At 40.5% G+C, this 16,007-nt stretch overlaps 1 protein-coding gene across 1 annotated transcript in view; it reads right to left on the reverse strand.

Moving 5' to 3' along the window:
• The window catches only part of PPM1H (protein phosphatase, Mg2+/Mn2+ dependent 1H), a 104,646-nt gene extending 96,122 nt beyond the window's left edge, over positions 1-8,524 (reverse strand). Inside the window, exon 1 of the mRNA XM_083365453.1 lies at positions 7,195-8,524. Within this exon, the coding sequence (XP_083221579.1) occupies positions 7,195-7,430 (236 nt within the window). The 5' untranslated portion in view covers positions 7,431-8,524. The remainder of the gene's footprint in view (positions 1-7,194) is intronic.
• Between the last annotated feature and the right edge of the window lie 7,483 nt (positions 8,525-16,007).

Below are 16,007 nucleotides of genomic sequence, written 5' to 3' on the forward strand. Positions count from 1 at the left end.
TGTATTTATACAGAGGGTTTTAATAATGGTATACAGGAAATCATATCCAAGTAGATTACATAGTGGAGAAAAATGTGTTTCCTGCTATCAAAGACATAGATATGACATTAATATATGTCCAAATTCTTCAAAATTATTTATTAAGTACTGAAATGGATCATGTAACTCCTATAAGAATTCCTTAACTAATAAAGCCAGCGAAAGTTCTAAAACCCAGTTAACTAAATTATCCATATATTCATGTCAAAAATCTTTCTCCAATTAGACAAATTCTTTGATTGGTTATTACACCTAAAATAGCACTTCAACAATTATAGTGTATCTATTCACAAACTGCATATCCTTTGGAAGATATGAAGCCAAATCAATATGGTCAAGTACATAAAGAGAATACAAGTCTCAGATCAACCATGATCTACCAGTTTTCTCATGGCTAGTTACTAACTCCCCAAGCAACTTAGTGTGCATGAATATTATATTTTCCCCAGATCTGTGCATAAAATGGATTAACTCTACAACAGAATAATGGCTGTTCTGAACTGTCCAGTGCTTAATTATTGTAAACATTCTCTAAAGCCAAATGTTTGTTGGCAAATCCAGGAAGAACCCATACTAAGCAAGGTGTTCTGTCAAACAGGTTCTTAGCACAGTGTTTTTCAACCTTTTTTGGGCAAAGGCACACTTGTTTCATGAAAAAAATCACGAGGCACTCCACCGTTTTCCGCACCGTTGGACCTCCCCATGGTCGCTACACGAACGGTCGTAAGTCGAGGATGGCCTGTGTTCTCAAGGGGTTGAACTAGATGACCTCCAAGGTCCCTTCCAACTTCTTCTTCTTCTTCTTCTTCTTCTTCTTATTATTATTATTATTATTATTATTATTATTATTATTATTAGCCTCTTTATTTTATTTTATTTTATTTTGGGGCTTTTGTTTGTTTGTTTTTGCTGTGAAGGAAAAGGAAAGCTTGCATTTCTTTTTAATTTATCTTTCTGTATTTTCTTTTTTCTCTTCTTTTCTTTCTTCCTTCCTTCCTTCCCTCTCTTCCCTCCCTCTTTTCTTTCTTTATCTTCCTTCCTTCCTTTCTCTCTCCCACTTTCTTTCCCTCCCTCTCTCAATTTCTTGCTTTCTACTTGTTGTGGAAACTGGAAGCTACTTGCATTTCTTTTTAATTTTTCTTTCTGCATTTTTCTCCTTCATTTATTTTTATTTTTCTTTCTCTTTCTTTCTTTCTTTCCTTCTTTCTTTCTTTTCTCTTTCTTTCTCTTTCTTTTCTCTTTCTTTCTTTCTATCTTTCTTCCTTTCTTTCCTGCCTTTCTCTCCCACTTTCTTTCCCTCCCTCTCTCAATTTCTTGCTTTCTACTTGTTGTGGAAACTGGAAGCTACTTGCATTTCTTTTTAATTTTTCTTCCTGCTTTTTTTCCTTCCTTCCTCCCTCCCTTCCTCTCTCTCTCTCTCTTTCTTTTCTATTCTCCTTTTTTTTCTTTCTCCCTCCCTTTTCCCCTTCCCCCTTTCTCCTTTTTTCCCTTCCTTTTTTCTTTCTTTCTCACCTTTACCATCAAAAGCACTTCACTCCAGAGGGGGAGGGGAACCCCAAAGGTTTTTAATTGCTTTGGTCCAAAGGACATTTTATTATGCAACGTATCAAAAGGACAGGTTAAAAAAAAATCAGCCATGTAATTTTTCAGACGCAAGCGAAGCCTCCAAGAGCGAAGCGGTCAGATCCCTCTATTTCGGGCTGGGGTAAGGGGTTGCGGCGAGCAAAGAAAGCGGAGCCAGGCAGCCGACCAGGCGGGAGTCTCGCATCCTCAGCCGCGCAGGGAGTAAGGAGTAAGCGGCGCGTGCTGGGGAAGAAGAGCTTTTTCGAACGTTGCAGGCAACCAACCACGCGACAGCTCAGGCGAGCCGGGCTGGCCGCCCGTCCATCCTCTTTCGATAAGCGAGCCGGTCGCCTCTCCCCAGCTTCTCTCTCTTCAGCAAGAGACCCTCCGAAGCCAGAGAAGGGGGCGGAGCTATGCTGCCGTGGAGCCCTGGTGCCTAGAGAGGTCGAGCCCACTTCTTTTCCCGGGCTTTTGCTTCCAGCGAAGTAGGGCCGTCAGCTTAGCCAAGGCTCCGGTGCCCAGTGCTCCCCGCCAGAGGGTCTTGCAGCGCTACTCCGCCCGTGGCTGTTCCTCCTCCTCCTCCTCCTCCTCTCACCGCTGTCTCCTAGGTCAGTGTTTTTTCAATTTTTCCCAAGGCACACCAGGCAACATCTCGCGGCACACTAGTGTGCCGCGGAACAGTGGTTGAAAAACACTGTCTTAGCAAATAATCACCCATTGTAAGCATCAGTTTTCTATAAACACTACATTATATTACTGAATCTCTTACTGCTCATTCTTAAAATACAATACTTTCAAGGAAGCTGCATCCCTCTGATGTGGCATTAATTGATTTTCTTAGCATTTCAGAAAGCAACCAATTAAAAGCCCTTCCGAGTGCACCAAATTCATCAACTGCACTTACATAACCTCCTCCACTCAACAGATGGAAGATCTAGCCATATGTGAATAACTCACAGTTCAGTTCAGATCAGTACAAAGATTACCTTATCCCCCTCAATGAACTACTAAACAAAGCTTTAAAAACACACAAACACGCACAATTTGGGTAGATTTTAATATCTCGTTATGGTAAACAAAAATCATGCCCTGAACCAATCAGAGCATAAATCTTTTAATTGGGCTTTTAATGTACTTCAAATCTTTGAAGACTTCAAAGTTATAGTTAAAGCCAGTTTAAACATGTGTTTAAAAACAAAAACAAAGAACATGGGGGTGGGTATTAGCTCTCCTCCTTAACACAACAAGGCTTTTAGAAAGTGAAGCGAAGTAGCCCTATCTTAATACTCCTAATCAAACCATTACCTCCCAGAAACAGAGCGCACTTGCATGTGAATTCCCCTAGAAATAAGTTATCCCTAATTTCAATGACATCATATAGTTTTCAGCCTCAGAAAATATGGTAAAAAAAATGGCCAGATCTTCTGCACTTAAAAAAGAGCTGCCCAACAACATGTCACAAGTCCACATTTCTAGTAAGTCAGCATCGTGATTAAACGATTGATTCCTTTCTATTGTTATCCATGGCAAAGCAAATAACCATCTGCCTTCTACAGCTTAGAAAATGAAATGCAGGCAAATGAGATGTATTTGATGATGGACAAACATGACATAAGAACAGCACAAGAGCTTCATATTCCAAACCACATTCTTCAGATATGCTTGGATGCAGTTCTTATCACTCTCAACCAACAATAGGGGTTGTAACTCAGCTGCAGCTGAGACTTGGAGATTGACAATAGACAGTCTAGATTCTGGAAAAACTTAAGAACGGTGGGATTATTTTTCTTCTGATATTTCTTCTGATTCTTCTAAATTATTCTGATTTTAACAGAAGAATGACATTAATGGTATAATCCTACTAGTACCAAATGCCCAAGGGGGCATTAAATAGAAAAGGGACTGTGCTTCCACAAAAATATTAACGATAAAGTCAATACTTATATTGGCTACATGATGAAATGTAGCTTTAAAATGTTACAGTATGTCTTTGAACAAAAGCAATTACATTTTTTATGTAACAATATTAATCCACTTACATCTCTCTGTTACAGAACTGACAGTTTATATCTTGTACATACAAGCAGTGCAGACTCTAAAGAGGCATACATTTTCATTTCATGTGTTGGATATGTTCACCACCTTGAGTTATTTGTAAAAATAATAAAGGCAGAATACAAATAAATAAATAAAATACATTTTAATCTAAAAAAGCTGTTGTTTCATTTAATTCTGTGTAATAAGATCTCCCTGCCTTTAATGAAAGGCAAATGCTATAACAACCTAAAATATTCAAAGCAAAGAGATTTTTTTTAACTTGGGCAATCTCCAAAAAATACTCAGGTGAAGCTAGGAAACCCCCAAAACTCCAGGGCTACACTTAAGTTAATAGTCAATACAAACATGGTTATGAAATGATACATTAATACTTTAAGCTTTTGTTCTGGAATTGTTTTGTAAAATGACTCAAATATATAGATGCATTGTGTAAGTAAAAAGATGCTTTCTGCAAAACAAGTCAGGCTTGGAAAAAACAGTTTTGATTTTGGCATAAAATCTGATTAAACATTATCTTTATAATAAAAATAAACTATATTTTTTCATTACTATGAAAAAGGAGCAGACAGTCAAAGCTCCAAAATAAAAATTCATTATACTGATAGATGATGGTAAAGAACTAGGGTTCCCCTGCAGTTCTCAGACTGCTGTTGAATGAGAAATGGACATGAGTAATGAGAATTAAACATTTTTGTCTTCTGTGGACAATAAATGTGAAAAGAATAGACTGAAAGTGCCAGAAAATTACAGTGGAACGGACCAAAAAAAACAACAACTAGAAATCTTTCAGCAGTTTTATCAACAGCTGTTCAATCAAAATAAATGTTGCCAGTTTTTAAAGAATTCATTTTAAGATGAAGAAAGAGCAGAACACCATTTGCTATAATTGCTGAGCAGGAGACTGCATAAAATAGATGTAGAGGACTATTAATAGCCCTCAAATTATAAGGACATTAAAAATAGAAGTTTGACAGTAATACAAGGATATCAATACAGTAGCAAGTCATCTCTCTTAAAAGCTGGAACTATGTGTTGTGAGTCACAAGGGAGTTTGCTTAAAAGCCCCTGTGAAGAGCAACAATAAAGAAGTAATAGACAAAATGAATGCATTTGCAGACAATAATGAATATGGCTTTTCACCCCTAGAAACATGGTGATTATGTGCATAGGTTTTCAGAACAATGGTTATCTGGATATAGAGTTAGCCTATTACATATGTATTTATTAAGAAATCTGTGAATTCAGTAAATATATAGAGGAAAGCTTTCCATTTTCCATATTTCTACTACAAAGTTTGTTATAATATGCAAAAAAATCGTAAATTCAAAGGAACACACATTGAACATAAACCTGCACAACATGGAGTTCTAATAAAACATAATTACAAGGAGTTCTGTCCTCAAATGCTCAACAATAAGTACAGAACACTTTCAGATGCCTGAATATGCAAGTAAGAAAGAGTAAAGGGCAAAATTAGTATGCCTATTCCTTAGTTCTAATTGTTTAGGCAAATACCTGAAGAAATCGCTCAGAAGACCAATACCCACATTAATACAATTTCAAGAGCTACCGGTACTTAATTTTGTTGTGAATTACACAATGACAATAAAGATATTCTATTCTATTCTATTCTATTCTATTCTATTCTATTCTATTCTATTCTATTCTATTCTATTCATCATTCACTGGTTAATATAAAGCCATTTCTTGAATACATGTCAATAATATGGATGAAGGAATTTTTCCACTGAATGGACAATTAGATCCCCTCATAAAAATACTCTCACATCAGCCAATACTTTTTTTCCTGTCAATCATCTTGAACAGCTTTGTCTGTGATAAGAGGGAACCTTCTGTCTCAAGTTAGTCTATCATTGGTGATCTTTGAAGGTAAGCCTCTAAATCTACATCAACAACATGTAAGAAATCATGTTTTAAAAAAGGTGCTTGAAAAGTTCTTGAACTTTTCATTCTGCACTATTATATTCAGAGAAAATTGGTTATTATATTTTATAACAAATTATGTTACTTATATCAGCCACTGAGAAAGTAATGTAGCACTCCAAATTTTCAACAAAAAACACCACGCACATACAGTACACCAAATGGATCAGATTTGGTAACCATGAAATTCAAAACATTCTGTCTCTTCCTCATCGTCTTTCCTTGACTGAACTTTCAGAAATCTCTAAAGCCCTAGAAATATAACCAATATATGGACTTTCAAGGCATTTGCTACAAGTTGAAAAGCTGCATCTTATTCTTATATTAAAACAATTAAAGTGGCAATAACTTAGTACTTGAATTTTAAGAAAATGTTATAATCAGTTAAGACAATAATTTTAAAACACATGTAAGCAGAAAGATGAAGAATGTGGAAAAGGAAAACCAGCAAAGGACTGTAGTCTCCTTCATTCCACCTTTGGAGGACAGCTTTCACAGCAACATGGGATCATGTGGAGGGAAGATGGAAAATTTTGAGAATGAAAGGGATCAATGGCAAACATTCTAGACATCATCATTGCAGCACAGGCCTGAAAATGGGATTGGAGGCTTGTTTTAGCTAAATGCCATTTTGTCATCACCAAAACATAAAGAAAACAAAACTATGCTAAATCATCCTACAAACACACACATACTTTCAGGACATCTTATCCACCCATAACAATTCAGGAGCTTGCACAAACACCAATTGCTGGACTAAATGCTATTCTACAGAAGCAAAGGCAAAACAGTGGTGGGAGGGGGGCACAGCTCTATGATGGACTTTTATAGAAATGAACATCTAATGGCAAGATTTTTTATTTTTTTATTCATTTTTTCCTTTATTGTACTTTCCCTCTTTAAGGAGTCCAGTAATATTACTATAAACTGTACATTTGCTTGGCACAAATGTACAAAAACAACTACCCACCACATGCCAAAAGTAAGCACTTTGATGTATTACATATGCTTAACAATTTAAGAATGAGGCTTGCTTCCATGCAAGTATACAGAACTGGCTGTCAAGGTTGCAAAACTACACACAGGTAAAAGACTTGCTTCAAACTAAAGATGAATCAAAGCCAAAACACTGCAGCGATTGATGTACCAACTGTGTTTCACGCTCACTTAAGGAAAAAAATGAAAGAAAAACAAAGATATAACAGCTACTCCATGACTTGTTGGGGGAGGAAGTTTCAACTGAACCTGATATTTAGTAAATGGGTTTGGTATTAAGCATATTTTCCTAGATATGTTGCAATATCTTTGGCAAGATTTTTTTTCCAAGCCGGCCTGAGCGCTTCTCATTTGAAAAGTTCAGCACTGCCTTTAGTTCAGAAAAGTAGCGCCCCGCCCCCCTTTGCTTCCAGCCCTCTTCCCACCAAGCCGGTGACAGGCCCGTCGCCTCTTCCCCCTTCTCCTGCTGCAGCGTCCTTGCTGCCAGGAAGGCGGCGTGCACGGGGCGCCTCCCTTAAGCAAACCGAGGGCCCAGGGGAGCGTCTCTGCCTTCACAGACAACCCCAGCCTAGCCTACCCCCAGCGGCTACTCACTCGGCGTATCCCGTGGTCCAGGGCAAGCGCTCGGTCTCCTTCTTGAGAATGAGGATGGGTCGGGCTATGTGATCGGCGGAGCACTCGACCTCGTCCTGAGAGAGCCCCAGGAACTCGGGTCTGCCGTAAGGAAAACGGGGAGGCAAATCCAAGCCCCCGCCGGGCTCCGAACCCGAGCTGCCAGACATGATGCCTCCCACCAAATTGGCCATGGCAGACTTCATCCGAGTGAGCATATTACAGTAGTCCCGCCGTCCGCGGCACCCACAGGGCCATCCAAAGCGGGCAGGCGCGCGAGGCTACGGCACGGCAGGTCTCACGCTGCTACCGCGGAAGGGCTGCATGGAACGGATGGCGAGGAAGCCACCCGCGGAAACCGCCGAGCCGGGGAGGAGAGGCGAGCAGCCACCGTGGCGCTATCAGGACAGCAACGGCGGCCGCCGATCCCCGAAGTCGACCCAAGCCGAGCGGCTTGCGCGGCTCCACGCGCTGCGTCACGTGACGACAGCTGCCCGGCTTGGTCGGCCACGGGAACTTCCTACTCCTTGGGCTGCGGCAGCGCGCTCTCCGCCAGTGCGATGCAGTCCCCGAGATCCTGCGGCGGTGGTTGGCCTGGCTGCGGGCAGGGAGCGTCGCCTCGCGTCCGAGTAGGGAAAGCCGAGGGGGCGGGGAGGCAGAAGAAAAAACCGAAGGGAATTGGCTTAAGGGCAAACGGCGAATCCATATTAGTCTTCCCGGAATAGAAAGTTGCCACGCATTTCTACCTCGGCTTGGAAGTAGGCCCGCTTAAATTGAATCACTCCCTGGAGGTGAGTGTAGGTTGCCCCCTCAGCCTTAAATATTTTAAGGAGCACGGCAATTTTCAAGTTGGGAGTATTTATTTTTAAAGTTATGTAACCGGTGCTCTTTTTACTCTGTGTGTCGTCTGTCCCTTAGTGAATTCTTTATGAGTTTTTTTAAACGGATTTTATGAATAGAGTTTAGTTTTGCAGGTTTTTTTTTTACAGGCGGCGTGGTTCTCCCAGGTTACACGTACTGGGACCTGATCCTTACATTGTAAAGTGCTTCAAGATTATGAGGGAGGGATGCATACAGAACATCTGATCTGCTTGTCTTTCTTATGTTAGGTCCTGTGGTATTCTTTTTATTATATTTATTAACCGGTTGTTGACCTCTCAGCATATATGAATCCCAAGTTAGTTTGCATATAAAAAGACAGCACTTTTAAAGTCAGAATGAACTACTGCAGATGCTTAAAGCATCCATTTTACCCATAAAAGCTCCATCCCCAAGTTTGGGCTCAGTCCTAGAGTGCCCTCTTTGACAGCCCACACAGAACTAAGCACCTGTCCTCAGTCCAATGAAAGATGCACCTGCCCAACAAGTCAACACAAAGCTTGACAAAGAAGGAAAATTTTGAGAAGTCTGCAAAAAGAAGCTCCACCAAGCCTTTATTTTAGGATTGTAAAAGAAAGAGAAAATCATGCTTTGGATGCAGGGAAATACAAAATACGATTTAATTATAAAAATTTAAACAGCAAATTAGTCATGAACACATGGCTTATCAGAATCTTTAGTAGCTGATAATGAGGACTAGGTGATGAGAGAGAGGAAGTGTGAATTCTAAATGCTCTACAAGCTAGGTAAGAATAGTTCCAGTTTTTAAATTACTAAAGCTTTAGGGGAGAAAAAAGTATGTAACAAGCATTACACACTGGATACCTGTTCTGATCACTAAGGCCTCATCTTCGTAGACTGAGAATCATAATGCTGAAGAAGCCATGTAGCCATGGGATTTGGTCTTCTGCTTAGTGCAAGCACCCAAATTAAATAGTGGTTTAATTGGTAACTGATGGCTTCTGCTTGAATGCATCCAGTAAACAGAAATCTGCCAGTTCTCTGGTTAATTCCTTTACCAGATTGCTCCTAATACAAGGAACTCTTTAATTTAATTTAATTTAATTTAATTTAATTTAATTATGGGACTTATATGCCGCTCTATCTCCTGAAGGACTCAGGGCGGCTAACAACAATTTTTCCAAATGTTCTATAATAACCTACCTTCTAATAGATTAAATCATTATTTCTCATCTCTCTTTTGGAAAATCAAAAACAGGTCAGACCTTCTGTGTTAAAGCCTACCATAAACTTGAAAAGTGCTTTATCTATTAAGACTAAACATTTCTACTTACTTCAGTCTCTTATCATGGAATCTAGTTTTCAGATCCACTTATTGCCCATCTCTTAAATCTATTCCATCTCTTAATCTATTGTTTAAATTCTTCTGTTATGCTTAGAAGTAGACACAATGTTGAGGTGGAATATAGCCAATAAAGAATTTAGTGAACACAAATCATACTTCTCATGATTTCGATATTATGTTTGTTTTGATGCAGCCTAGTTTTTATTTAGCAGCAATATTACTATTACTGCTCACTCATTCTGTTTCCCATAAGGTACAATTGCAAGGTATTTTTCAACCCTGTTGCGAATTTGCATTTCTGTCTCCAGTCATACTCAAAGAGCAACTGTGAGCAGAAAATGCTGCTGCCACCCAATTATTGTTATCTGGTCATTTATTCCTATCAGTTTCACAGAATAGATGTGTGCTATTAGAGAAGTTCTCAAATGCCATTTTAGTGGTAGACATAATACAACTTCATGCAGTGTGAGCTATTAAATAATGAATAGTATAGGAGAGATAAAGGCTAATAAAAATGAAGTACAGTGGCCAGCAGTGTTTTATATTGCTAAAAGATACAACAGTTCTTCCTTTGTGTGTAGATCATAGTAACTGCCTCTTGGCAAATAACTTTTATCTAATGAGAATGTTGTTGTTGTTAGTTACGAAGTCGTGTCCGAGCCATCGTGACCCCATGGACAACATTCCTCCAGGCCTTCCTGTCCTCTACCATCTTCTGGAGTGCATTTAAGCTCACGCCTACTGCTTCAGTGACTCCATCCAGCCACCTCATTCTCTGTCGTCTTCTCTTGCCCTCAATCTTTCCCAGCATTAGGCTCTTCTCCAGTGAGTCCTTCCTTCTCATTAGGTGGACAAAGTATTTGGGTTTCAACTTCAGGATCTGGCCTTCTAAAGAGCAGTCAGGGTTGATCTCTTGGGCTGACCGGGTTGATCGCCTTGCACTCCAAGGGACTCGCAGGAGTCTTTTCCAGCAGCATAGTTCAAAGGCCTCAATTCTTTGGTGCTCAGCCTTTCTTATGGTCCAACTTTCACAGCCATACATTGCAACTGGGAAGACCATAGCCTTGACTATATGCACTTTTGTTGACAGGGTGATGTCTCTGCTTTTTAGTGTGCTGTCTAGATTTGCCATAGCTTTCCTCCCCAGGAGCAAGCGTCTTTTAATTTCTTGGCTGCAGTCCCCATCTGCAGTGATCTTGGAGCCCAGGAAAATAAAATCTGTCACTACCTCCATTTCTTCCCCATCTATTTGCCAGGAATTGAGAGAGCCGGATGCCATGATCTTGGTTTTCTTAATGTTAAGTTTCAAGCCAACTTTTGCACTCTCCTTCTTCACCCGCAACAAGAGGCTCTTTAGTTCCTCTTCATTTTCTGCCATTAGAGTGGTATCTACACATCTTAGGTTGTTGATATTTCTCCCGGCAATCTTAATTCCAACTTTTGATTCATCTAGCCCTGCCTTTCTCATGATGTGCTCTGCATATAAGTTAAATAGGCAGGGCGACAGTATACAGCCTTGCCGGACTCCTTTCCCAATTTTGAACCAATCAGTGGTTCCGTGTCCAGTTCTCACTGTTGCTTCTTGACGTGCATATAGGTTTCTCAAGAGACAAATAAGATGGTCTGGTACTCCCATCTCTTTAAGAACTTACCACAGTTTGTGGTGATCCACACAATCAAAGGCTTTAGCATAGTCAATGAAGCAGAAGAAGACAGTTTTCTGGAACTCCCTAGCTTTCTCCATGATCCAGCGTATGTTGGCAATTTGATCTCTAGTTCCTGTACCTTTTCTAAATCCTGCCTGTACATGAGAATGTAAAGCTCCTAATTAAGGTCAGTGTTTCGTAATGCTGTCCAATGGGGTTGCACTGTCTCTGACAAAAAGTGAACAATCTGGGGATATCCTTGGATACACCGCTTCTGATTGTGTTTGGTTGCACTTGTTCTTAGATCAGAAGTCCTGCTTATTGTTATTCATGTCCTAGTTACCTCTTGACTGGACTACTACAGCATGCTCTACATTTCCAGCTTTGTAGACCGGCGGGGGGAGGGGAGAGGGGATGGTTCTGTGTATGGGTGAACAAGCGCATTCATGCAGCTACATTTGTGCAAGTAGCGGGCACGCACACCACTCTCAGAAATGGGGCTGCGCTCCCTGTCTGCTGTGCATGCAAGTGAAACTGCATGCATTTGCATGGGCTTGCCCACCACTTCCACAGCCTGGTTTTAAACAGGCCATGGCCCAGTAGTGAGCTGCAACTTGGGGGTTGGGGACCACTGCTCTACATGGGACTGCTCTTGAAGAGCGTTTAGAAACTTCAGGTGATACAAAATATGGTGGCAAAGGCAATTAATGGCAGCTGTTATTTGGCACAATAAATACTATTGATCCACAAGTAGCATTAGCTACTAGTTTGCTTTCAGGTACTATTCAAGGTCTGGTACACATCTTGAAACATTCTGAGAAGTGGAATCTGTAAACCATCTTTCCTATGCTGCATTTAATAGCTCTAGAAATTGGATAACTGATAAAAAGTGATAAAAGATTATTATTATTATTATTAATAATAATAATAATAAGTTGGAAGGGACCTTGGAGGTCATCTAGTCCAGGGCTTTTCAACCAGTGGTACAGGTACCACCTGTGGTACATTGGCACCTGGCAGGTGGTATGCGACCATCCTAGAAAAGTGGTAGTGGGGGAGGGGAATGAACTGAACCGCACAAGCCTGAGCGAGAGATGGCTGGAGCTGCAGGGCTGTCAGGGCTCAGTGGAAGCACCAGGATCAGCGCTAGGCTCCAGCTGGAACTCAGCGCTGATCCTAGTGCTTCTGAGCCCAGAAGAAGCGCCAATCAGCTGGAATTGTGATTTACCTTCAGATGCTTGGCAACTGATTCATATTTATGACAGTCACAGTGTCCCAGGGTTATGTGAAGTGACCAAAACCTCCTGCAACCACCCAGCAGACAGGAATAAAAACCAAACACCCACCACCCCACCCCCGCTGCCAATCCTCAACAGAAATGCTCACAACAGTGAAAACCTTGGACAGGAGGAAGAGCGCCGCTGGACAGGCAGGCAGTGGTCTTGCTCAGCTGTGGCTTGGGGGCCACTTTTTTCAGTGCCATTTTAACTTTGAACAGTCACTAAGCAAACTATAGTAAGTCGAGGACTACCTGTACTTCATCACTTTTTTCCAGGGTTGTTTTTTTTTTTGGTCATCAAGTTTTTGACACCTTGCTAGGCGACTGGTGGTGCTTGGATGTTGCCATATCCTAAAAGTGGTACAATGGGTGAAAAGGTTGAAAAGCCCTAATCTAGTCCAACCCTTTGCTCAGGCAGGAAACCCTATACCATTTCAGACAAATGGCTGTCCAGTCTCTTCTTAAAAACTTCCATAAACTGTATAATATAAAGTTATTAAATAATTATTATTATTATTATTATTATTATTATTAATAATAATAATAATAATAATAATAATAATAATAATTAATAATAATAATAATAAGGTGAGACATAAATTTCAGAATGCCATACCAGCTCGGATGTCACCCGGGTTAAGGTGTGTTATTGGAATTCCTGGATATTTGGTGAAAAATGGGTTCCAGGACTCAGGACTCAAAGAAATAAAAGAATTGAAACAAAGAATAACTGGGCATCTAGAACAGCACAAAAACAACAGAATAAGGCTGCCTGCATTGAAGCTTGTTCCAAAGAAACAGCTAGCACAAGCATTAAAAGATGCAAATACTGCAATATCAAGCATAAGCACCAATTCACTGCAAGAAACAAACCAACTAATGTACAGCACAGCTGCAGTTATAACTGAATACCTGGGATGCAAAATCAACAAAGAAGAAAAACAAACAGTGCACCACAAAAATGAAAGGTTAGACTGGAAAATAAGATCAGCAAGTTAAGATCACATGCAAGCAAGTTAGAACAGATGAAAGAAAAAAAGCTGAAGAACAAGAAGACCAAAGAATATCTAATCAAGAAATACCACTTAGAAACAAGGAAGCACTGGAAATAATAAAGCAGCAAATAACAGTTATAGCCAGGAAAATCAGTAGATACGAAGCTGGAATTGCAGATTATAGGCAGAACCTGCAATTTCAATCCAATCAGAAACGTTTCTAGCAATCCATCAATGGAGAAACTGCAATGAATCAGTCAGTACCTGACAAGGAAGAAACAGTGCAGTTCTGGAAGCAAATGTGGGATAATCTAAAGAAACACAACAAGGATGTGGCTTGGTTAAAAGAGGTGGATGTAAATAAAAAAGAAGTTGAAAGAACTAGTAATAACAACAAAAATGGCAGAAAAAAGAGCAAGGAAGATCAAAAATTGGTCAGTACCAGGTGAAGATGAACTGCATGGGTTTTGGTTGAAACATCTAACTATTATATACCCACTCATTGCCAAGCAGTTCAACAATATACTACAAGGAGGAGAAATTGAAAAGTGGCTAACAACTGGGAAAACCTACTTAATAATGAAAAATCCAGCAGAAGGGGCAATACCAGGCAATTACAGGCCAATTACCTGCTTACCAGCAATTTTCAAATTGCTAACTGGTGTGGTAGCTGATGCAGTACAACAGCATCTAGTTGAAAACAATCTCTTTCGGACTTCCGGTAGCGCTGCCGTGCCGAATGGCGGCGTTCTGAAGCCGCCCGATCCTGGGAAGCGTCAAAACGCCTGAAGGCAGCGAAAATCAGCTGTTCCGTGGCGCTGGAGCTTCTCCCTCGGGAGAAGAGGGAGAGGCGAGCTTGCCGGGGTAGAGGTAGAGCTCCCCTGCGATTCTCCCAAGTAGTTTGGGGGATAACAGGGTGAGCCCCCTCGGAGCCCAGGCTTTCTCCGCTCTCAGGACATCTTCGCTCCAAAAGGAGTGGAACAAGACGCGACAACTGCACCTGCTGCTTAGAGGGGATTGTGAGTATTTTGTTCCTTTGAAAAGCAGGCAGAGCAAAGCAGGAAGATCTGAATTTTCAAATTGGATTTTAACTTTAACTCAGTTTCATTATCTTCTTCAAGTTTCAAGTTTGAAATGGAGTAAAAATGGCGCTGGAATGTTTCTCTCCTGTGTGAAGTGACTGTGTTTGAAAATTGTTATATTTTGCTACAAAGCAAGAGACACAATTTGCAACTGACTTTATCCAGTATCGGATTTTGCTTATTTGAAAGCCTGTTCCCTTTTCTTCTTATTGAAGGTTAAGAACTTTGAGAGAATTGTTATTTTTTCTTCCCCTTTTTTTTCTTCTTCTGAACTTTGATTCTGCTGAGTGAAAGAGGAAATCGAAACTTAAGAGATGGCTGCGAGACGTGGGGGAGGGCCTCTACTTTCTAAGAATGTTATTTCCTCACCTATACCACAAGCTGCAGGGCAGACCTCGATGAAACCTACAGTACAACCACCCTCTTCCCCACCTCCTGCATTTACACTGACAGACATTCAGCAAGTTGTGATGCAGTCTACACAAGTTTTGCAGCAAGAAATACAGAAAACAAGGGAAGAATTTGTTAATCAAAACAACCAGATTAGGGAAGATATAGTGCTTGCACTCCAGGGTTTAGCTGCACATATAGAACGCCTGGATGTTCGTGTGGACTCAGTTATGGAGTATGTGGAGAATTTGGAAAATAAAATTATTGATGCTGAACAGAAGATTGATAGAGCAGAGGCCAAGATTGACAGAACAGAAGACGAGCTTACTATATCAGAATATAAGAACATGGAGTTTGCTTTGCGTATCAGAGGCCTCAAAGAGAATCCTAAAGAAGATTTGGAATGGGAAATAGCATGAGCAGTGGCTCCTGTTTTGAAATGTGAACCTGAAGAACTACTTAAGGAAATGGATAAGACATTTAGGGTTAACTCCTGGATTGCCAGGCAAAAAAGTCTACCTAGAGACGTAGTGATTTATTTTTCCAGGAGATCAACCAGGAATTCTATTATCCAGGCTTTTTATCGGGAAAAATTTCAGATTGCAGGCCAAGATATTATGATTTTAAAGGAGATACCTTCAAAAATTCTTAGAAAGAGGAAAGACTTTGCCTTTTTGTCTGATGAGCTTAAGAAGTGACAAATCCAGTTCAGATGGGAAATACCTATTGGAATTGTGGTAAATTATGCAGGGACCAGATACAGATTGGATACAATTTTAAAAGCAAAAGATTTCTATACTAAGGTCCTAAAAGCAGGTTTACCACTGTCTCTCCGAATTAAAAGAACAGAAGCAAGACAAGATGATAAACAGTTGAGTGAAGGGGCAATGTCATTGCCTCTCAAGGAGATGCAGAAGGCGGAGGCCATGGAGCAGAGTTTGGCATTAAAGGAAGATCCAAAAGAACAGAGGATGACAAGAGCTGCATATAAGCGTATGGAAAAAGAGCAAAAACAAAAGCCTGTAACTGGTCCAGCTACGCAAGATGCGGCTGTTTCAGAGCCTGTGGGAGGAGCACGTCCTAAGAGAGCAACAGCTGATCTTCAGGCCTTGTTCCAAAGGCTCATGGTCACCAGAGATGGTGAAGTTCCTGACATGGAATGTTAATGGGTTAAATTCACCACAGAAAAGAAAGAAAGTATTTTTTTATCTGAAACAA

The sequence above is a fragment of the Vipera ursinii genome (genome assembly GCF_947247035.1).
Source record: "Vipera ursinii genome assembly, chromosome: 6".
Classification (NCBI taxonomy): domain Eukaryota; kingdom Metazoa; phylum Chordata; class Lepidosauria; order Squamata; family Viperidae; genus Vipera; species Vipera ursinii.